The sequence below is a fragment of the Quercus robur genome, chromosome 11 (assembly GCF_932294415.1).
Source record: "Quercus robur chromosome 11, dhQueRobu3.1, whole genome shotgun sequence".
NCBI classification, from domain to species: Eukaryota; Viridiplantae; Streptophyta; class Magnoliopsida; order Fagales; family Fagaceae; genus Quercus; species Quercus robur.
In genome coordinates, this window is record NC_065544.1 from 45,395,254 (window position 1) to 45,419,271 (window position 24,018).

At 34.7% G+C, this 24,018-nt stretch overlaps 2 protein-coding genes across 3 annotated transcripts; one reads left to right on the forward strand and one right to left on the reverse strand.

Annotated features, from left to right (window-relative positions):
• The first annotated feature begins 5,458 nt into the window (after positions 1-5,458).
• Positions 5,459-8,957, forward strand: LOC126707520 (transcription factor bHLH63-like). Its single transcript, XM_050407209.1, has 7 exons — positions 5,459-6,495; positions 6,907-7,143; positions 7,252-7,386; positions 7,480-7,551; positions 7,754-7,960; positions 8,048-8,150; positions 8,751-8,957. Exons 1-7 carry the CDS (start codon positions 5,977-5,979, stop codon positions 8,786-8,788), a joined length of 1,311 nt encoding a protein of 436 aa, XP_050263166.1. The 5' UTR covers positions 5,459-5,976; the 3' UTR covers positions 8,789-8,957.
• A 2,964-nt stretch (positions 8,958-11,921) lies between these two features.
• LOC126707521 (universal stress protein PHOS32) lies at positions 11,922-18,020 on the reverse strand. 2 transcript variants are annotated; one of them, XM_050407211.1, is made up of 5 exons: positions 17,622-18,020; positions 17,384-17,463; positions 12,469-12,587; positions 12,297-12,373; positions 11,922-12,210 (listed from the first exon to the last, which is right to left on the reverse strand). In XM_050407211.1, the coding sequence occupies exons 1-5, from the start codon at positions 17,848-17,850 to the stop codon at positions 12,188-12,190; spliced, it is 528 nt and encodes a 175-aa protein (XP_050263168.1). In that variant the 5' UTR covers positions 17,851-18,020; the 3' UTR covers positions 11,922-12,187. The 2 variants fall into 2 exon arrangements, with proteins under 2 accessions (XP_050263168.1, XP_050263167.1); XM_050407210.1 differs by having other exon boundaries at positions 11,922-12,213; positions 17,622-18,016.
• Positions 18,021-24,018: the final 5,998 nt, after the last annotated feature.

The window sequence follows — 24,018 nt, forward strand, 5'->3', positions numbered from 1 at the left end:
ATATCATTCTTTTTTTTTAAGTAAAAATTTCTATTATTTCTTTTACGATCCCACGTTTTGCCACAACTTAAAGATATGGTTGACTGTAATTACTAAACCATCACTTTCATATAAACTCACTAACTTTTCTCTCCCACTTGCAATCAACCATATCAAAATTGTGGCAAAAGTTGTGGTACAAAAGTTTTGTCCATAGACTTTCTTATTTTCTATTCAACCCTATACATTCATCAAGCAATGATATCTAATTATAAATAAAAACGATAAATAATTATTTATCAAAAAAGAATATCATATTAATATTAATAAGTTCAAAAGAGATAATAAATTAATAATCATCATATGATGTTGGTTACGTCCTTTATCAGAAAGCATTATTTTTTTTATCAACACTACTTAAGCAAACACATATGTATACATCTATGAATATGTGTGCATTTTTGTTTTTAAAACTGGCCAGCAACAAGTCCTGCTGTTGTTGTTGCATTTTTTTTTTTTTAATCTGGCCAGCAACAAGTCCTAAATCATTCCCTGTTGAAAAGAGTAGAAACTAGAAACACAAAAGGATGAAAAAAAAAAAAAAAAAAAAAACAAACAAAACAAAACAAAAAAAACAAAATTCAACCACCGCGCATTTTTGGTGCAATAGTTACTCTACAAGTATAAGTTCTTGTGGGATGTGGGGGTAAGGGCTGGAATTTAAGTCTTTAGAAGAAAGTTTCATACATATATACACTTAGATTATGTTAGAGTAGAATTTCTATTGTGTATCCAAAAAAAAAAAAATTCAAGAAGACACTATCTAATTACCCTACTTTCAAATTGTGAAGATGCCTTTTAGTTGATCAAGAGGGACTATGTGATTATATAAAAAAATCTATGGGGTACCCCAATAAATATGCTGTACTTTGGGCCTCTAAGTCAATCCAAATACAAAGATGAAAAGCACTTTAGTGAGCAAAAGGAAAGACAAATTACAATAGGCAACAGGTTCGCTTTAAGTTGATAAAGACCACAGAGAAGGAGATGGAAGAAAATGAGATAGAAAGATAGGTCCCATTTGCCTTTCACCATAGTATGAGGTCATGCTTAAATGTATGCAACTAAGGGTGGAGAGAGAGAGAGAGAGAGAGAGAGAGGTTTAAACACTAGAGAGGAGAACTGGAAAAAGGGAGAGGGGGTGGGGAGGGTTGAGAGGGCCCAGTAGGTGATAAATTGATAATGGAAGTAGCCTTCATCCTCTCTGGATTTGTTCCCACACCAATCCAAATTACATCCTCTATCCCTATCTCTCATTGCTTCAAGCTTCAAATGGCTGCACAATTTTGCAAGCAAAGCATGATTTGGACAATAGATTGTATTGTCAAGTGGATGAATTCATTGAATATTCAAGTTTTGGTAAATTCACCAGCAAAGACTTGTGGGGAAGAAGAAGAAAAAAAAAGAAAAAAAAAGAAAAAAAAAAAAGATAGTTAAGAGCAAGATCTAGGATTAAACAAATCAGCAAATAAATATGATCATGTTAACAGCTTTTTTGTTAAGGGAGAAGGAAAAAAAAATCCATGATTAGGACATTTGATGCAAAATATTCCACATCTTTGTCATAATACAATAACTAAACGCATGCAAAATTGACATGATTCATTTTAGCTTAACTTATAGGGACAAATAATTAAACGTAATTATCTTAAATCTGTCAATTTTTATAACCTAGGATTAGTTGTCGCTTTAACTACCTTTCTTGAAAAAACAAAGTTTATAACCATATCATATTCCCTTTCTAGATGTAACCATAAAATAATTGAGACTGCGTAATTTGCTGTATAGTCTTAAACAAGCAAATAACGTTGATGAAGTGGACTCTTTAACTACTCCAACGACAAAGGTGAGACATGGAATTTTGGCCCTTGGAAATCAAATACCAACTAGGACCATTATTAAGACTTGAGAGAGTCTATATACACAAAAAATTCCACACCCGATTGTGTGGCAAATTGTTAGTAACAACTAAAAAGTGATGTTGTTTTTTTTAGCATGTAATTTCTATCCAATATCTTGTAACAATAAATCCGCTATGATCATAACACTATTTAAAAATAATCACGTGTTATGATATTTGCAATTCCAATACAATGGACAAAGCTGCGCACATTTTTATATATATAGAATATTACTAAGTCCATTTTTCTAGGGACATGGTGCAAAGATTTTTTTAGAAGAAAAATCAAACTAGAATTTTTACGAAATTGATTGGTGACGTATTCTGCTCCTCTTCTTTTTTCCACACATAATAAAGTAATGGGAATATTAATAAAATAAAATAAAAACAAGGTTCTTTAATTAGAAAGTTAGTTACTTATATAAGTATACTATTAAAGACAAAGAAACAAATAAGGGTTTTTATTTAATTGACCCAACTATAATTTATAGAAGGGATCAGAATCTCCCAGCTAAAAAATATCATGATTTAAAAATATCAACATTCTTTTTTTTTTCCATTAGAGTAATACTCACGCAACCAATGGTTGTGTTTCGTGCTTTCACGCGCCCGACATGCGAGCGTGGGAAAGAAGCTTCCGTAGGTTCTGAGTTTTGCCGTTCTGTAATATCTCTTACAACTTCCCAGGTACAAGTACCAACCACATGCAGGACCAAATCCCCGTTCAAACACGTCACCTTCCACGTCATCTATCTGACATGTCAGATCCAAAGCATAAGAATCTGCCACGTGGATGAGTCTATGTGGGTGATCACGTATGTAGGCCCGAGCTTTCCGCCCTCTTCACGGGACCCAAAATACCAAAACCAAAGTTTTTTTTTTTTTGCTAATAAAGAATTCCACCTCTATGAATTGTTCAAATAAGTACACTCATGCTTTTTAAAAGATATACATGCTTCTAGGATATTTAGCGCGGTTTGATAATATTATTTAAATAATGTTATTTGTAATTTTTGAAAATAAGTGTGGGTAAAAAAGTGTATAGAAATATGTATAATGTTGTTTAAAAATTAAAAATATATGTTTAAACGCATGTACTAAATGGACCCTTGTTAACAATATAAGTTAATTTCTTTCGGTTCAAAAATTAGTACGGTCAAAAAATCATAAAAACATCAAGTTATTGGTTTTTAATTGATTCTAGATCGGTTTTTACAAGTGTTTGATTGGTTTTGGGGGTTTTTATTACACTGAATTGGTCTATTCGGTTAGATTTTTAAAATGATGTACTATTAATACAAACTTAGCTACAATTTTTATTATAACTTTTTCACAAGACAAACTATGACCGGCTTCTTGTCAATTTCATATGAACCAACCATTTTTCTTCACCACTCACAATTAGCTATATAGGAGATTTGTGACAAAAGTTATGAATTTGTTTATGGTGCTAAATTTTTTGCCACTTCTATAAAACTCTCTTAGCATAATTTTTGAGAAAATACCCCCCCAAAAAAGGCCTAAACTAGTAGTAACAGTAGTAATGGCCACAAATATTTAAAAAGTTATGTCTATTGTAGTTGTGATAAATGTGAACATAGCACTATTACATGTAAAAGACTTTTAGTCCAACATGTTAGTTGTGACACATTCATTGCAAGACAGTGACAAGAGATTGTGAGAATCCTGGACAATAAATCATTTCCAATTTTGCTGCTACCATGTTTAGTTCATGAAATGAAAAAAAGTTGGGTCGTATGATTAATTTGGTCTTTGACTAATTACATGATTTAGAGCGTGCATGGGTCGAGTTGAGAAGTTTTTTCAATTCTCAATCATGGTCGAGTTAAAAAAAAAAAAAAAAAATCTAACATAACCCAATCTATCACAGGGGTCCAATTCAACCCACCTAAATCGAGTTGGACACATAGATTGGAATTTTAAAAAAAAAAAAAAAAATTAATTCAACATTAGTAGGTACAGCCAGGTTAGGCAAATTTGTAAATCTATTGACCCACACCCAACCCAACTTACTGTAAATTTGACAATTCAATCCAACCCACTAACCCCTAAAACTGACTCAACCTAGCGGGTTGGGTTGGATCATGTTTGTTTTGACAGATTGACAAGTTGGTTGCACACCCCTAAATTATGATTACTCGTGTGATTGTTTCAATTTAGTCTATGAAATACCTTCTCTAAAAATAACCATGAAATATATTTGCACTTAACTGATTTTTTTTTTTTTTTTTGGGTCAAATTTTAAACAATCATTTTTTTTTGGTTGAAAATTTTTACTTTTTTTTTTGGTTAAATTTAACAAAAATCCTAATGATAATGAGATAAAGCACTTATAATTACCAACTAGTATTAAAATGAACCATTACTCAATCTTGAATTAAAGTGAACATTGCAACTGGATCAAAAAGAGAAAGCGTAATTAACCTTGATATTTTATTCTCATTGTCACTTATTATAAGAGTAAAATTTATTGGAGTAAACTGCAAAAATCAATCTTGAAGTTTGGGCAAATACCAAGTACTATTATTTTTTTTTTCAAAAATATTCATGCTCGTTCAAACAACAATTGACACCATTTCAAAGTTCTCTGCTCTTGATTTCTTTACTTTCTTCTAACAACTTGTTTTGGCTGCACATTATATTCCTGTTCATAAAAAAAAGAAAAAAAAAGAAGGTATATAAACAGCCAAAAACAAAAATGTCCCAAGAGAATTTTCAAATAATATTAAGTGATGCTTATACTTAGGAAGCAAACTAGAATTTTTAAAAAGCTTTTATACATGGCATTAGCTTAAACCACAGATATAATTAATTAATAATGAGTTGAATGATAAGTATGCAAAAATCCTACAACTTATCACATGGCAAGAGCTCAAATGGTGGTTCACGCTTTTACCATTTACAACTTGACACACGACAAGTTGTGACAAAAATTATGAGATTATTTTGTTGCATCAGCATTGCTCATCCACGAAACCACGCCATTTGTTAACTTTGTGTGCGTTTAGGTTAGGATTAAAAATTAATATTATTTTACTATTCAGTTTATTTTTTTACCATTTATAGGTTTCACTGCACTTTTTGACACTATTTATAAGCCTCATTGTATTATTTCAACTAATTTTTACCTTTATCTACAATACTTTCAGTAATAATTTTTTAATTTTAGTAAAATAAACAATATTTAAACACACTTTATGTTTTCATGTTTCTAAAAAAAAAAAAAAAAAAAGAGAGAGATCCTTGTAATGAAAGTAATTGGTGCGCAATCCCGCTGACTCCGTTTGAACTTTTTATTTTTTATTTTTTATAATTGGTCTCCGTTTGAACTTTGAACTAAAAGAAAATAAGGTTAATTTTTGTTTGTCACACAGACTTTTTATCTTTCGGACAGTCCCACGTGGCGGTCATGTCAGTAGGTCCTACACCCACGGCCTCTCGTTATGGATACATTCGATGGCTCTCTGCCCCATTTGCTAAGATTTTCACCTCTCTCTCTCTCTCTCAATAATTCCGGCCAGTTGTTTTCATATTCCGGCCTTCATTGTCAGTCTTCCCCGACCACCTCTTTTTCTTCTTTAATTATAAATATTCACATATACCCCACCTTTTCTCTTCCCACTTTATCCTTATATATACACTGACCAAACCCCAAGTACAACCACATACATACACATACTTAGGCACACTAAGCCCCCACGTATATTGCTCCTAGCAACAAGCATTTACTACCCCCCCTTTGTGACTCTCATCACAAACCCAAAGGCCTCGTGAGTTTGTGTGTGTGTGTAAGTGTTAGGCACAACCGCACAAGATAGTGCAAGTTTGCCTAATCTTTCAATAATATAAAGAGTAAAGACTTACTACTTGCAGTAAGGACATATTCATTGTTCACCAAGTGCCACTGAATAATAGTACTACTTTTTGTAGAGAAAAAAAGCCGGTGCCTGCTCTCTCCCTTTTTTCTTTTCTTTTTTTCTTTCTTTGTCACTCCGAAAGGGTCTTTGTTGAAGGTCATGAACAGGGGTTATATACAGGAGGAGATGTTGCACTGCACGGACGTGACAGTGCTGGAGAGGCAAAGGGCGAGGATGAAGTGGCATCAAGATCAACAGCAACAGAGTTATTTTGGAGGGACTGAGTTTGGTGGTGGTGGTGGTGGTGTTGTGTTTCAGGGTCACGAGGGTCCTCATCAAGTTCAGAACTTTCAGGGTTTGGTGGGTACTGGTGGTGGTGATTTGGTGCTTGGAGAGGTGGTGAGTCAGTCATTGAAAGTAGTTGACCCAGCTGGCTTGAAAAATAGGTGGGCTGAGTTGGGCAGGCTTGAGTTACCTGACATGGGTTTTGAGTCTTGTGGGTTGGTGAATGGGACCAGTAGTGAGTTTGAGATGACTGCTGGTGCTGTTTCAAGGACTTCAAGTTGCCCACCAAAAGTGGTGGTGGCAGCGGTGGCTGAGCCAAAAGGCAAGGTATCAGTGCCAGTTGGGAAAGAGAGCTCCAAGAAGAGGAAGGCTGATAAAGTGCAAAACAATCAGGTGGGTGTTTTTCATTATCAGGATTTGTGTAAAAGTTTTTACCATGGAGACTGTAAAACTATGCCCCCCCCCCCAAAAAAAAAAAGATACTTTAATTTTTCAATGCTTTCCCTTCTTTTTGGTACTCATTTATTGTCTATTGATTGTGCAATTTTGCATGGTGTTTAATGAACGATTAATTCCTGGTACTTGATTTCTCTTTGTTTTGAATGAATGCCCTGTTCCACTTGTAGAATATATTTTGGAAAGCACAGTTTGAACTACTCTTTTGACATAAAAAGTTTATGACTTTTGAATGACTTACAAATTAGAGGCTTTTTGACCACTTCATAAGGTTAAGATCTTTAAAGAAACACTGTCTGGCAGGTTTTGCTGAATTTGCTGATGAGGATTTCTTTTGGATATGTGTAGGTTGTTGTGGAAGATGAACCCAAAGACAAGAGGAGCAAATTATGTGCAGAGGACGGGGAATCAAAGATCACAGAGCAAACCAGCGCCAAAAACACCACCGCCGACAACAACAATAGAGAAAGTTCTTCTGATACTTCAAAGGAGAATTCAAAAGCTTCCGAGGTTCAGAAGCCGGATTATATTCATGTCCGGGCACGCCGCGGCCAGGCCACAGACAGCCACAGTCTAGCTGAGAGGGTAAGAAAGAATTTGTGGTATTTTCTTTATTTGGGCATTATTGCAGTCATCCAGAATTTTTCTTCAGCAGTTTGTGTAATTTATGTCATGTATGAATGTGTATGGCAGGTGAGGAGGGAAAAGATCAGTGAGAGAATGAAGTATCTGCAGGATTTAGTACCAGGGTGTAACAAGATCACAGGGAAAGCCGGAATGCTCGATGAAATCATCAATTATGTTCAATCTCTTCAACGACAAGTAGAGGTGGCTTACCTGCTAATTTTCTATGTAATTCTTCATCTATTTTGAAATTTCACTGTATTCTGAAATGGGTCTTCTTGTCATTACAATATGCAGTTCCTGTCCATGAAACTAGCTGCTGTAAATCCAAGGCTCGACTTCAACATTGAAGATTTCTTTGGAAAAGAGGTAAGAGAAATATACATATGTGGAGAATATAAAGCATGTGTGTATTAGCCATCCATTTGGCAATTAAAATTGATTTGCCTGATTGCTAACTCTACAGAAGGTCAATTTTAAGCAAAATTCATGTTCTTTCGTTCCATTGGGAAACCTTGGTGTCCAGCATTTCCTTATGTTGCTCATTCTCTTTTTACTTCAATATCAACAGATGTTTCCTGCTTGCTCAACAAGTTTTCCAACAATTGGAATGTCATCCGAAATGACTAATCCTGCCTACCTTCAGTTTAATCCAGCACAAGTGGTTGCGTGTTGTGGTTTGGAAATGGGGATAAATTCATCTGATATGGCTCTTCGACGATCCATCAGTGCACCTATGTCGATCCCTGAAACATATATTGACACACCCTGCTTCACTGTAATTGCTTCTAAACTTTGTGCTCCAATGCTGTTCTGTGTCAATTAAATTCATCAATTTCTAAAATATATCAAACTTGCCCTGCAGCAACTACCGCCTTCTTCAACTTGGGATACCGATTTACAAAACCTGCTCAATCTAGAGTTCCATCAAGGAAGATCAACATCCTTTCCTTCCCAACCATTTACAGGTAGATAGAGCTAGCATGTCACACTTTTTGGTTCCATGTTTCCATCAGTTTAAGGTGAAAATGAAGTAAAGTGGTTTTTTTGACCAATGATAGAGACCATATGGTACCCCCCCCCAAAAAAAAAAAACTTTAATGATTTTTTCTAAGAAAGTATGGCATCTTTTTTTCATTGAAATCAAGAAAGTTGATAATAAGGATCTCTGTATCTTTTTCTTCCAAAATGATTAAATCCACAGCTTTTTTTCAGTGACCATAATACACCCACGACCTGTTTTGATAGAAAAAGGAAGCCACCAAAGGTGTGGTGCCTTTGACACTATACCACATAATCGCTATCATCATCAAATAATGGCGAATATGCATGAAAGCAAACACTTGCTAAAAAGAGTTGCATAAATTGAAATGGGTCTACTCTCTACTTACTATGAGCTAAGTCCATGAATCACATGAACTTGATGCTTTTTGGTTGTTTTAATCACAGCATCAATTGGTGCTTGATATCATCTTCCACTTTCCATGTCTACAAACTCCATCATATAGCCAAATTAAATGAAACATTTGCCAAATGCTGACACTAAAAGCACCACATTGTTTTTACAGGTTCCATTGAAGCTAGCAATCTAAAGATGGAGATGTGAATCGATGTATCCATCATACAATTTCTTGGATGAGTTTACTCCACGTGCCTCTGATCCAGATTCTTTTTTTTTTTTTTTTTTTTTTTCTAGTTGAAGTACATAACGTATATATTTGTATGTATACTTGCCTCATAGTATGAATAAGATCAATATCTATTAACCTCAACAATCTTTATTTGTTTCTTTTCTGTCATAATCTCACCATTATGAGATTAAATTGCGTGAGAGGTACTAAGAAAAGTTGATGGTGATAGATGACAGGACCAAGGGTGGGACAAAGACGGAATAAAGTAATAACACTAAGCTAATCTAGTTTACATCCTTTTAATTTCAAACTGTTTTGCTATTACAGTAAACACTAAAGATAACACCCTTGTTTGAGATAAATAAACCTCTCATTCCAATTTCAAGAAAACAATACAAAATTAAACAGACCTGCAAGCTGTGATTGGGATGGAAGAACTGCCACAACATATTTGTTAATGTGAAAGGAAAGTGTCTCTGTAATCCAGTGGCACAATTGTCCCTCCATTGGATGAACCTGAGAGACAACTTCAGGCACTCTTGTGAAGGACACACAAGACATGAACCTACTAGTGGACCGACTGGCTTCAATTTTTTGACAGAACAATATGTTGATTGAGACGCTTATAATTATGCAGCAGAATGATGAATAGACTATAATAATTATATCCAGATAGAGAGAGAACAAAACTATCCAATCCTTGCACAACTCATTAGAAAGGTCTCAAAGTCCCTAGGGAACTAGCACATTATAATTGAATCACATCATTAACATATCTACTTTTATTTCCAAACTTCTGAGTTTAATGTATGGCAGAACATAAAAGGGCTCAAACATCATTGATGTCCTGGCTACAAAGATATATCCCCAATAAAATTTCAATGACATATGGGAATTTATGGCAGTTAGTTTTATATCAAAACTTGATAATGTAATTCTGCTGATTCAGCTATTCTATGGACTTTGGTAATGTAAATCTGCTTGTTTAGCTATTGAGAATGACCCTCATTCATGCAGCAGCTTCTCATTCCCTTTCAGTTACACCATATATATGATGATGAATTCAGCAATGTTAAAGTTATTAACAGCCTATGCCTAAAAATTTAAAAAAATAAAAAATAAAAAAAATACATGATCTACAAAAAAGTTGGTTGAAAAGTTTAACAGTACCTAATCCTAACAAGGTTTATTCCAGACAATGATGTTATGCAGACATGAAAATACATCAGTAACTAATTTTTTTGATCACAAAGAAAATGGTAATCAAGCAGAAAATTTCAGAATCATTTTCAAAGGTTTCCAGTTTTCTGAGTACCCAAGTAAAAAGGGAGGAGGGCAGGGGTGGAGAGACTTATAGTCTTTCTGAAAATCTTTTTCTGTTTTTGTACAGATGATCTGTCCTCACACAAATGATCATTCACACCAGGCCAGCAATTCACTATCAAATTTCAAGGAAAACTCAGAAGATTAGCCTATTCTTAAACTTAATCAACAAAATTATGAATGATGAACCTGTACTCCTATGACTTTTCTACATACAGAAGGTTCATATCTTCTCTAACTTATATAGGCATTTTATATCTTCATTTTACTACAAAAGAAACGAGCTTTTCACTTTCCAGTTTTCAGTGTTAGGCTGCAGCAATGATTGGGGGACCACTAAAGGTTTGTACACACCTTCACCGCATCTTCCTGCTATTATAGAGTTAACAAGAACCTCAGCTTTCCTTCATTATCAAGCCAAACGTAACGGTGAAAGGGATGGGCCTGGCCACATCCTTGGGCAAGATCTTTTTGCTACTCTTTGTCCCTTGAGATGGTGAGAGATGATATTGCTCTTTCCCTTTCTTGGGTCCATTTCAGTTTTTTGTGAAACTTTCACTTCTAATCTTTGAGGTTCTCCTCTCCACCTTTCACTCACATGGTGTAGTTCATACGGAATAAGAAGGCTAAAAAGACAGATTTTATTGGCAGCGTGCAAATGTTCATGCCACTCGTAAAGACTTGTTAGGCACAATTGAGCCCTCAAGTTTGTGTCTTCTTCTAGTAGGAGAATCCTAACAATAATTAATGGAACCTAAGACAAATCTTTCTGTGGTTCAGAAAACAGAAGGGAAAGATAAGAATATTGAGTAGAACTTACCAGTAGTACAGGTAATTTTTTCAATGGTATATTGGGTGGGAGAATAATTCTGTAGTCATTGTGGTAAGGGCAACCCAAAATAGATTTTGTTCCCAGCAAAAGTACCCAGGTCCTACCAAGCCTAAGTACAAGGACTTGTGCTTGGTCCTAGAGATTATTGTCATGCATTGGCCAAGCTCTACTCGAGATAATGTTTGGAGGGTACCATAAAAATCTACATACGCAAATGACTTAATTGGTAAAAACAATTAATATTAGGAGATCGGCCAATTATCAAGAGCAGGGCTTGGCCCAAGGGCTAAAGTGGAAAGAATTTTTTAGTTTCAGATATCACAGGCTAAGTATATCATTCTTTTGCATAGTCACACATACCAAGTGGCTGTATATAAGAACATGGAACTGACATATTTTATGGGAAACTAACATGGAAACCAACATGGGCTAAGATTGGAACATACATGATTCCTAAATTCACGCATCCCAAAGTCCAAGTACAATGAAGGAAATGCACGCTAATGGAAGGGGGATGATCAAGTACCAGTATGTGCTAAATTGGTATGGATAACTGTTAGTAGCAGAATCTACTGAAATCATTGTGATCCATCAATTGAGATGAGGGGACGAGACGATGGGGACAACACAAGCAACACACATGGACAAAATTTATAACTCAAAGACTTGGATTACATGGATAGCCAGATAATGGAAAAAGAGAAAGAAAATAGGTACAAAGCATTTTTGAATTAGAATATTTTGTTAGGTCTATACTTTATACAATAAGTTAGCTCAAAGAGCATTATGTTTTATCTGGGTGGGCATATCGCATATGCATTGGTCTATGTGAGAGAAAAAAGAAGTGAAAACTCTAATGATCATATATCTTCATGCTTGAGAACTTTGGGATGACTTGGATCCTACAAATTTGCTACGCTGTGTACCACATCCATCCCCCCAAATTGCATCCAGACATCAACAGCTAGTTCCATTAAATAAGTTGATACAATATACAAGCAAGCTATGCAGTGTACCACATCCATTACCCCCAAATTGCTATATATAGTGTTCATTCATCACATAAAATCATAAAATATCTTCCACATACACACCAAAAACAAATATATAAATACAAATAAAACAAAACAAAATAAAACCCAGCAAGTATCTACGTCCAAGCAAGCTATTCTTAGTAGCCCAACATTCAGGACTAACAGTTTACTATATGCCCATTTCACTAGGTCAATGATTCGCCTCCAGCTGCTGCCAATCCAAGAAATGAAATCCTTGAGACTGAATACTCATTAATAGGAAATTTATAGGATTTTATTGGTGAGAAATAATACCTTTTCCAGGAACAATTATGACAGGTGCTGATTTACAGTTATGGAAGCAGTACTCGCTCACACTACCCTGCAGCACACTGAAGGTCCAACAACAATGAGAGAGAGAGAGAGAGAGAGAGAGAGAGAAAGAGAGAGAGGGAGAGAAGGAGGGAGGGAGGGAGGGAGGATGAACCTTTGAATAATGCCTCTGCCTCTGGTACCCATGACCACAGCTGCAGGCTTCAATTTTTCAGCTTCCTTGCATATTGCCTTACCAGTATCCCCTTCCACGATCCGAGCCTTAGTCCTTACCTATTCCATCAAAACCATTTATAAATGACAATAAAAGAACTCAAAGTAGCAACACTTCACTATATCAATTTTTTTAGTTGTGGCAAATTTATGTATAAAACTAGTTTAAGCTTAAATTGGTATTATCTTATATTCAGTTGGCTACAGTATATCCCAATAGGTCAAGCTTAGTAATAACTGAAGTTAAGGGGAGTACATGATTGATTGAAAGAATGCTCAAGCAACAAAGAAAATGCTAGGGATGCAAGAGTCTGCCTTTTCTCACGTAAGCATAAATTAGATTCAAACTGAACCACAGAGGCAATTGGATGCAGCTTATCAATGTAGAAATTTATTTTTGGCTGTTTCAATACAAGTTGGAGTCATGCATTGAGGGTTTTAATTGCAAGAGAAAATCCATTCATGCGAACTACTTGTTTGAAGATGAGAAGCAAAGAATGCATGAAGCAATGACATTTTAGCTTGACTCCATGAATCACGCTTCAGATGTAAGTGTCATCACATATCAGATTGGGAGAGTGGAGATAAGTGCAATTTAAATTAGACAAAGAATACAGGAGATGAAGGCATTTAGCGACAAATTTAAACTTTCAAGATGACTATAATTTCAAGCTGAATCTCCATGCAATAAGAAGCTTAAGCCAATATAAAAATTCTGAACTTAATTCCCCCCCCCCCCACCCCCCCTCTCTCTCTCTCACATATTTGGCCCATACTCCACCTTAATAAGTGAGATCCAACACGTGGGGTTTTTTAATTTTTAAATGGGAGGAAGGGTGGAAAACATGATTTGATTCACAGCCACCTACTTTGATACCATGATAAATTACTTATTGTCACAAAAAGCTTAAGTTGATAGGAAATGGAGAATGTAATCATTTAACCATCATTCTAACAAGTGTAGTGAAGAGAATCTAAGTTTTAGCATTCAAACAAGTTCTAGATTCTACATCAGAAAATTAACACACTGGAACACTTCAATTTGTAAGTTGTAACTATAGACTACAAACTTTAGTAATGAGTTGCTTGCATTGGGTGTCCCAAACTATTGCAACAGAGACCAAAAGGGCACATTAGTTGAACCAACAGAACAAGTTTGATGATGCAGGACCTTAATCATACAAAACAAAATCAACCTCAGTTGAGTAAGAAAGATAGCAAGAGGATAGCATCAAAAAATAGAAGGGGGGGGGGGGGGGGTTGGGAGACAGAGACAGGCTGCTGATTAATAATGGTTTAAAAATCTATGAACATATGGCTTAATCTAGGGGACAATAACACTGCATATTTTCACAGCATTGTCAAGAGGTAAGCCTTTTTAAAAATTTCAAATTTAAAATAAATAAATAAATAACTCAATTATATTAATGACCAAAAAATACAGAAGTATACAAGGAGAATATCATGGGAACAATACATCAACTTCTCAAATTACAATGCTCAAACAAAACTAAAAGAGAAGAACAAGAAACGATTGTAATGCTATAGTCCAATCAAGCAAAGATGAGCAAGGAAACAGTGTCACTGAAATTAATCAAATAAAATATGTGGCAGTCCAATTCCAACAAATAATGTTACACGATTCAAGCTTCCATCTTGGAGATTAGGATAAAACCAGAATATCAGATTTGCTTCCTATACAGATATCTAGAGAGCAAGCAAGTATGATGCAAAGGGAGCTCTCTTCTGAAGAGATCCAGAAGGCTCTTTCCATTAATAGAGACAAAGGTCCTGGCTCAGATAAATTCACAGCATATTTTTTCAAAAAAATCAAGATCTTTAGTAGAAAATTAGATGATTCTTTCTAGTAACTCCCTTTTTAATTCAAAAAAGCTACTTGGAGCAGTAAATGCCACTATTCTTACATTGGTTCCTAAAGTTTCTAGCCTTTCTTCTATGGGTGAATTTAGGCCAATCTTGCAGTAACATCATTTATAAGTGCATTAATAAAATCCTTACAAACAGACTCGAGCCTTGCTGAGTCAAATTATCAGCCACGACCAGACAGCATTTATTGCAGGTAGAAACACATCAGAAAATATATTTTATAGCATAGGTAGTTAAGAACTGGTGAAAAGTTACCACAGAAACAAAGAGACCTCAAAGGTGCACTATCAAAGTTGACTTAGTGAAGGCTTATGACTCTGTGGAATGGGAATTTATCCAGTTCTTGGCTTTCCAAGTTTATATATTGATCAGGTTAGAGAGTGCACAACTACTACGAAATTCTCTGTGGCTTTAAATGGTAATTTGGTTGGTTATTTTGGTGGTAAGAAAGGGAAGAGGCAAGGTGACTATTTGTCTGTTTATCTTTTTGTCATTGCTATAGAGGTGTTTTCCCAGTTGACGTAAAACCTGTCCAGGAATCCAGAAGTTTCAGATTCCATTCTCAATAAGTTGCAGCTAACTCATTTGAGCAGGGGCGGCGCTACGGCTAAGCTCAGGAGGGCCATGGCCCCTCCAAAATTTTAAAAAACTCATTTATTTTATGTATAGTTATTAAAAATTTTAAATATTTAGCTACAAAAATTAAAGTTGGCTCCCCCAAATATTTAAGTTAGTCCAATGATACTCTTAAAAAACAATAGAATTTGTTAACTGGCCTTAGTAGTTATATAGACAAGGTGGTTTTTGTTTCTCAAATTCACTTTTTGTATATGTTTAATAAGACTAGACAACTTTTGTATACTTATTGGAGTTTAAAAGATGATAAATTCCCCTAAAAATATTATCCAGTAAATATACATATGTCAAAGTTGATAGTTTTGTATACAATATATTTATTAATTATGAACAACTCTGGTATCAAAATATTAAGGTTTATATATGTGCATGTGTGTGATGGTTTACCTTGACTCTTGACTAATATATTAGTACCACAACTCCCCCCCCCCTCCAAACAAAAAATCCTAGCTCCACCCTTGCATTTGAGGCTTGCTGATGATCCAAAGTTTTTACAGTTTGTTAAGATGGTCAAATTGAGTTTAAAATATTGTCAGAATTGACTGCAAACACCAAGAAGAGTGAAGTATTTTGTTCTAATGTGGATTCTTAACTGAAACATTGGATTCTGAGCTTACTTAAGTTTGAGCAAGGGCAAGCTTCCAGTTAGATATTTGGCGGTTCCTTTAATCTCTAGTAAACTTAGTTTGCAGGAATGTTAGCCCTTGGTTGACAAGATATTTGCAGGAATCTGCTCCTGCTCCCGGACCACCAAGAAACTGTCCTTTGCTGGCAGAGTTCAGCCATTGAGTTTTGTTCTGTAAAACATTCTAGTCTTTTGGGCTAGTGTGTTAATTCTTCTTAAGAGAGTCATAAAAGTGATTGCACATAAGTTCAACAGTTTCCTCTGGAATGGAAATGACACTATCACTAAGGTAGCTTGGGCTCAAGTTTGCCCACCAAAATTGAAGGTGGTCTTGGGTTGAAGAGAGTTGAAGAATGGAATAAAGCTGCAATTATGAAGCATATTTGGAATTTGGATCTTTATCAGTGGCATAAGTGAAAGAGAGCTTGTTAAAGTGGAGGATTTTATGGATGGCTAAAATCCCCAAAATTGCTCTTGGGGTTGGAGGAAAGTTATTAAAATGAAACCAAGCAGTTTTTTAAGTTGGAAATTGGGGACGGTTTCTCTTGGATCTTTGGTAGGATTGGTGGCATCTTGATGGGATTTTATTTACCCTAGGAAGCACGGGTACGGGTATGACATGGCAACACATCAATTTTTGAAAAATTAGCCCTTTCCTAGGAAGCACAAGTACAGGTGCAACATGGGTGTCATACCCCAAATGAAGTGTCTGTGCTTCCTAGTATTTACCAAATATGGTCCTAGGATTGCATAAGATGCAACAAGCAACATTGAGGACAAAGTTTTAGAGTACCGAAAAAAAAGAGTGGTGCTGGGGTCAGGCTCAATATGATGCATTTGTGGCTGTTCAGTGCAAGCTCGCTCTTGTGGAAGTCAAAGATCAGGATAAACCATTGCGGATGCCATCTAAATTTGGTATTTTCAAAACTTCAAAGACTTGGAATACTAATACAATGAGAAGTGCTGAGGCCAAGTGGGCTAAACTGGCCTGGTTTTGGCTATTTCTAGACATGCTTCCTTGCTTTGGTTAGCAGTGTTAAATTGGCTCTCTACTAAGGAAAACTTGTGCAATGGGCTTTAAAGGGGACAGGGTATGTGTTTTATGCAGAAGATGCTTGGAAGACTAGACGTCACTTGTTCTTTGAATGCTCATTCACCAATAGAGTATGGACATTGGCCATGCAGTTTTGTTTGAATTTCAACCCTCCAACTGATTGAGAAAGATTGGTGGAATGGGGTATTAAGAACTGGAGATGGAAGAGCTTGAGTGCAGTAATTAGCAGGTTAACACGGGGATCCACAATATACCACCTTTGGTTACAAAGAAATAGAATCATCCATGGTGGACAGGTTAAAACTGAAGAAGGCTTTGTTCAGATTATCATATTGAAAGCTAAAGTTTGTGTGATTACAAGACTGAGTTTCAAGAACTCTTTTCTTGATAGAGTGTTGTTCTGTGCTTGGGGAATCCCTCCTTAATCTGTTTTGCATAAAAAGGCTGCTTAGTTTACAGCCGTTGCTTGAGGAGTAATTTGTGCTGGTACTTGTAAGTTGTGTCAAAATGTGTAAACCTTTGGGATTAAGTGTCTTTGTTACAGATGTTCTCTCCTTGATTTGTTTCAATAAAAATTTCTGCTCGCTTATCAAAAAATAAAGTAAATGCAGAAGGAACAAGAAAAAACCAAATGAAAGAAGATGAAATACTTACCATGGCAACCCGAAAAGCCTCAATCGCAAGCTTCTCCATAAGCCGCTCGCTCATCTCATACACTACCTCGTTCTTGACACCTAAACAAACACCAAACCAAACAAAAACCCAGAAATATTAACACCCAACAATTACAATTCCAAAACTAAAACCACAAAAAGAGATTAACTTTCAAGGTTTTCATTTTCAGAAGGAAACAGTTAAACTATAGTGAAAAAGATTGTGAAATTGAAATAACTTGAAACAGCATGGATGAGATGGACAGTGTCATCAGTTCTGCAGAGATGAGCGAGGACCCAATCAAAGGCGAATTTGCTCTTGGGTCCATGATCCACAGCTACAAGTATGTCACGGCCTCCCCTTCTCTCTCCTAATTCTTTCCTATGCTCTGACTGTGATGCCAAAGCTGGGACCTTCACGTCTCTCCAGCTATACTCTTCCACCACATCTTCCCTCACAGTCTCCATTGTCAAATAAAAAAAAAACTCTCTCAAGTTCTGGTTTCAGAATTCGGGTTGCTTCTTTGTTGTTTTTGCTTTTTGCTTTTTAGCTTTTTGTTTGGTTCAAAATGATGTCTGAGTGTGTAACAGTTCTGTTTTGTTTTTGCGTTTGTGTTTTGTGACATGTGTAGCAGCCGCCAAAGAATTTGCGCGTTGAAAACTTGGTATTGTTTAAGCGTACGGACAAGTGTCTATTTAAGAGTAATCAAGGCCAGACTTTTCCAAACAGAAAATTCTAAGTCCTACAATCTTATCTTTCTATCAAAAATGAGAAATGCATGGCCGACGTTATCGCAAATTTTAAGGCCGTTTGGTAGTGTTTTAACTATTGTTTTTAAATAATATTATATATTTTTTTACTTATATGTATTTCAAAAAAAATATAAATACCGTTACTAGAAAAATATTATTAAACAGATTCTAAGTGATAAGTTATTATTGGTTGGTATTGTGAATAAAAAATATAATTTTAATAGAGGTTTCATTTAAGTGTCTTTTGGATCTGTGATTTGTTTACTTTTCCAATCAGAAAATTTTAAGTTCTATAATCTTATCTTTCTATCAGAAAAAAGAAATGCATGGCTGACAACGTTATCGTAACAAATTTTAAATGATAAGTTGTTATAAACCGATATTGTGGGTTAAAAAAAAAATTAATAGTGGTTTTTTATTATTTAAAATTAGTAATAACTTATCACTTAAAATTTATTATGAAAATAATATAAAAAGTGGTGGACGTAGGATTTTTTATTAAAAATAATGGTCAGTTTTTAAAATTGAAAATGACAAAACCTTTGGGCTGAGCACGATTTAGGTCGGGTTCAAACCTGACCCACACCCCAATTAGATAGAATTTACCCAAAATCTTTCTTACTCAAAACCTGCAATAATATCAATAAGTTTAAACTAATTATAGGCTAAATATAATATTGATCACGTCACAAATCTATTTATATAATGTACCACCAATATACAACTTGCAATAATATCAAAAAGTCTAAACTAATTATAGCTAAATCTATTTCATCGTCTCACGTCATGCTCTATCAAATCCCTCCCCAAAGACTTCTCAAAAAAAAAAAAAAATCCCTCCCCAAAGATTGCTTCTTTGGTGTTGTCGTAAACTAAAAGGTAGAGTTTAATGTAGATAGGTTTTTTTTTTTTTTTTTTTTTTGAGAAACTGCATTATAGATAGTTAATCTATACAGTTTTGTAGCAGAGCTTTCGTGATATAGAAATTTAATTATAAAACTCTTTAATGTTTTGATTTTTTTTTCTTTTTTACTTTTAAGTGTTTAACAAATTACAATAAATAGTATATTAAAGTTATTAATTTATAAGACATAAACCGTGAATTATAGAATTTTTTTTGTTAAAGTTCTAAATTTCTTAATGGAACCCATGAAACTTTATAAAAAAAAGGGTTGTAGGACATTTCATTTTCATTTTTATCTAAAAACAGCTTTAGAACCCTTTAAGATCTTACATGGCTGTGTACTAGAAAGACTAATCTAGACATTTCTACATGAATTAAGGAGTAATACTACGGTCACAAATTATTTTACAACATTTTTACGAACTGTAGTTGTAGCCAACTTCTTACTAGTTTTCATTTAGACCCACTAATAACATCATTTTTTTTTTATTTACTAATAATCACTCATCATCTTAACAGTTTATCTAAACATTTCATTTTCATTTTAATCTAAAAATAGCTTTAGAACCCTTTAAGGTCTTACATGGTTGTGCACTAGAAAGTCTAATCTAGACATTTCTACAAGAAGTAAGGAGTAATGGCCACGAACTATTTTAAAATATTTTTACAAGTTGTTGTTGTGGTCAATTTTTTACTGATTTTTATTTGAACCTATTAATAACATCATTTTTTTTTTTTTTACACCAATAATCATTAATCACTTTAATAATTTGTTGAAAATTTTAAATTATCAATACTGCCGGCTCAAGCAAGAAAGTTGTTGGGTTAGGTAAATTACACACTTTCTCTTTGCTTCCAAAGAGTACCCGCCAGGTGTCAATGGATGAGTTTATTTTCATCCTTTAATTTAGCAGGAATGTACAATTTTTTAAAGTTTTTGTTTTTTTTGTTGTTGTTGTTTTTTTTTTTTTTTTTTTTTTTGTCCTTAGGTACAGCCGTATTTTTTACTTTATTAACCAAAGGGGTAGGTTGGGATTGGAATTTGAAAGCAGTTGCAATGATTATTTGTGGAAACGTCTAAATACAATGGATTTTGGTGCCAAGCTACGATAGGACGGCCCTTAAAGTCCCCAAAATCAGAGGGTGGTTAGGTTTAAAAGGACAAGACCAAAATAAAGCTATTGCAATTGAGCACGTTTGAAATTCTTTTCACTTTTTAAGTTTTTTTCTGTTTGGTCTATTCCATCAAAAAACTTGAAGAGAAGAAGATTTAAAACTGAGATTTTGCTTGACCTTGGATCAAGCATCCTATTGGTAATAGTGAGAGTATGACAATTGGCTTCCTGAAAGTCCTCTGTTTCATATTAGGCTTTAAGTTAGTTTAATATGCTACTTCTACTAGTACCATGGTCCATGGATACTAAGGGGCTGTTTGGGTAAAAAAAAAAACTCATTCATCACTCATTATTGAAATAACATCACTCATCTCTTTATAACTCATCACTTATCATTGAAAATTCCTCAACTTCCTTTGGTGGCGGCATTTTTGGCACTCGCTTCCAACTTCTGATAACTCAAAAACTTTATCTTTTTGTGGGATCCACTGCCTGAGTACCATGTCTGACTCACGATTAGCCTACCCGCGTATACATTCAAGACAAACAAATTTCACCTCTTTTTTCCCTTTAGCCCACATCTTCTCCCAAAACACTTGATGAACCCAGCCTGAGCACCATGTCAGGTTCACGATTAGGCTGGTTAGCCTACCCACGTATACATTCAAGGCAAACCAATTTCACCTCTTTTTTCTCTTCAACCCACATCTTCTCCCAAAACACTCGATGAACCCAGCCAAGGAAATCCATCAAAACGCCACCCGCCCCCTCCTTATCCCATTTACCCCAAAAGCCAAAACCCAACTTTACCAAAACCTAGTTCATCACTCCCCTGTACTGAAAATTTCAGAAAATGTCTAAAACCCAACTGCGCCGATGCCACCAATGCAGCTTCGGATTTCTTCCTCCCTCCTCATCACAGAAATCTAACCCATAAACAACTGCTTCGATGCTTGAACCTATCGCTGTTCATTGTATCCCAGTCCAATCCTTACCCCCTTCGAGTTCCGATCACCATTGTTCCAACTTGGGTATGTCTTTTTTTTTTTTTTAATCTTTGATGTCATAGATGTTATTGTCTCGGTAGGTGGCACATGTGGCTCTGTTCATACAATTGGGTCTCTGTAGGAGGTTTGCGAGTTCTGTGTCGCCGTCATCCTTCTCCGGTCTAAGATGGGGCCATTGCGGGTTGGATCAGATCAGATGCATTTCTAGATGTGGCTAGGTTGAGGGGTTTACTCTGAAGATGGGGTTGTGATGAGGAAAAGAAGAAAGATGGGATATGTTGGGCTGTGCAGATGGGTTTGGTTTGGCATGAAAGAGAGCCGTTGGGAGTAAAAGCTAAACACTAAAAAAGAGAAGAAAGAAAGAAAAGAAGAAAGAGAGTAGTAGGCATGAAGAGAAGAAGAAAGAAAAAAGAAACAAAGAAGCAGATGTGAAGAGAAGAAGAAGGAAAGGAAAAAAAAAAAAAAAAGCTGGTGATTAGACAAGACACTGAACAAGGGGTCCCATTAAAGATGGAAGTTGGGTAAATTCACATATTATTTTCTTTTGAATAAGCTTAAAGTTAAGCTTGAGAAGGTGGAAATGTTTGGCTAGGTTGGTGAGCTTAAATTTATCTTCTCTAATAAGTTGTCAAAGATAGATTACCAACTCATTAAAGACTTAGGATCCATTTGGATACAACTTATTTTGCTGAAAACTGAAAGCACTGTAATAAAATAATTTTTAAATGTGTGAATAGTGCCGTGTGACCTATTTTTAATGAAAAAGTTGTTGAAAAGTGAAGTTTGTGAGTCTCGTGAACAGTGCACGGGACCTATTGATGTGCACTGTACACTGAAGAAAAGTCAACAATTGCGGCTAAAAAAAGAAGAAAGAAAAAAGAGAAAACGTGCAAACTGAAAACGCAGACGTGAATAAGCTAAATCCAAACCGGGCTTTAATAACATGTCAAAGAACCCCCCATTCCCTATTACACAACTTATTTTCGAAACCAAATATACCAACAAATGCAAGCTCATTCAAATACATTCTAACCCTTTTTGCAAACAAGAGTAAGCAACTCATGCAATGTAGGAGATTTTGATTTTTGGTTTGGAAGTATAAATTTAGCATTTTTCTATTTTGTATTGTCTAATCCAAATGAATGAGGGGCTTAGAAACTATTTTTCCAAAATACAAAAATTAAAAAGGGCTAATTACAACTTACCTACCTATGATTTGGCCAAAATTTAAGTTGCTTACCTGTGATTTGAAATTTGGCACTTTACTCACTTGAGGTTATTTCAATTAGAATTCCGTTACCCACCTCTGTTAAAAATGGAGCTAAGTATGTATTTTTACTCTCTTTTATGTCTCTCTCCTCTCAAAAAACATTTAAAAAAAAAAAAAGCCATAAAAGGATAAGAGAAAACAAGATAAAAAGTGAGGGTTTTGTAAAAATTATAAACATACATTACCACCATAGAAACTTCTGTCAAGAATCATATCCATGAGAAACAAATTCCTTCATCCATTTCTAAGCAACCAATGAAGCTATAGCATCTAAAGCTTAAATTGTAATTCTCTTTTGCTTTCTCCTAATCGTAAACGCTGTAGAGTTTGGATTAGAGCCAAATGGGTGCAAGATAGCATGGTGCAAAGATGATGGCCCAACCATCTAGTTCCCATTTTGGCTAAAGGACCAACAGCAAGAACACTGTGGATACCCTAAGTTTGAGCTATCTTGCACCGAGGACAACTATACCATGCTCGAGCTGCCATATTCAAGGAAGTTTTATGTAAATAGTATCAGTTACATAGGGCAGTAGATTGATTTGTATGATCAAGATGGTTGTAGGGGCGGCGCCACCTTATGGCCAGGGTGGTCCCATGACCACCCTAACCTAAAAAAAAAAATATATATATATATATATACACATATTAAATTAAAATTTTATATTTATCTACCTTTAAAAAAAAAATTGGGAACACCCTGAATTTTTTTATGCCAATAAAATTAAATTTTGGTCCATAATTTGAGCAACTTAACAATATATTAGGGTTTTTCAAGAAAAAAGAACCACATGCTTTTATATTCTTTTAAGCCTATACTATAGCTTTACTTTTACTTTCTGTTTTACCTGACATACTGTCATTATACAACTATTTTTCCTCAAAAACATTATAATATATATTATACAATTAATTGATCAAAGTCACATAAATTTAACTTTTTTCATTATACAACTACTTTTCTTTTTTCTTTTTCCGATAATTTTGATTAGAAAAAAAATAGTAATTTTAGTTAATTAAGTGAATAAACTTAAAAAGTTACTTAATTTGTATATAACATCAATTAATTCATTATATATATAATAAACTTTTTATTTTTATGATTATAATTAAACATGTGATTGTCAATTCTAAGGAAATTTGATTAAATTTACACGAAAAATGTCACTAAATATTATGTTTTTACATTTTGCTATCATATTATTAGTAATAAACTTATTATATTTTTATTTATATAATTTAAAATTTTATTATTTATGTAGGGACTCAATTTGTAATGATCCCAAACTCATATTGGGTTCTAACGCTAAAGGCCCAAACAATAAATTTGTAGAGCGTGAATATAAAAGAACTAGATTAATTTCAAAAGAAAAACGATTAAACTTAACGTTTTTAGATGGATTAATACAGATATTACAATCAATTTATCCTTGAGACAAGCTAAGTTCTTTTTTCGTAAGATTTTCTTCTAAGCATCAATTGTTCAGAAGTTCCGATCTCTTCTCTTAATGCATTCTTCCATGTTATATACTGCCCTCTTGGTGTCATCTTCACCACACACGTGTAGGTTGGATTTGGGGGATCCCT

Bases quoted from the DNA above. Each gene is read 5' to 3' on its own strand.
- LOC126707520 (XM_050407209.1), top strand. From the start codon at position 5,977: ATGAACAGGGGTTATATACAGGAGGAGATGTTGCACTGCACGGACGTG. The intron at 7,552-7,753 runs GTAAGAGAAATA...CAATATCAACAG, and splicing joins AAGATTTCTTTGGAAAAGAG to ATGTTTCCTGCTTGCTCAAC. The intron at 7,961-8,047 runs GTAATTGCTTCT...CTTGCCCTGCAG, and splicing joins TTGACACACCCTGCTTCACT to CAACTACCGCCTTCTTCAAC.
- LOC126707521 (XM_050407210.1), bottom strand. From the start codon at position 17,850: ATGGAGACTGTGAGGGAAGATGTGGTGGAAGAGTATAGCTGGAGAGAC. The intron at 17,464-17,621 runs GTTATTTCAATT...GTGTTTGTTTAG, and splicing joins TCTCATCCATGCTGTTTCAA to GTGTCAAGAACGAGGTAGTG. The intron at 12,588-17,383 runs GTAAGTATTTCA...TTGATGGAATAG, and splicing joins AGGCTTTTCGGGTTGCCATG to GTAAGGACTAAGGCTCGGAT.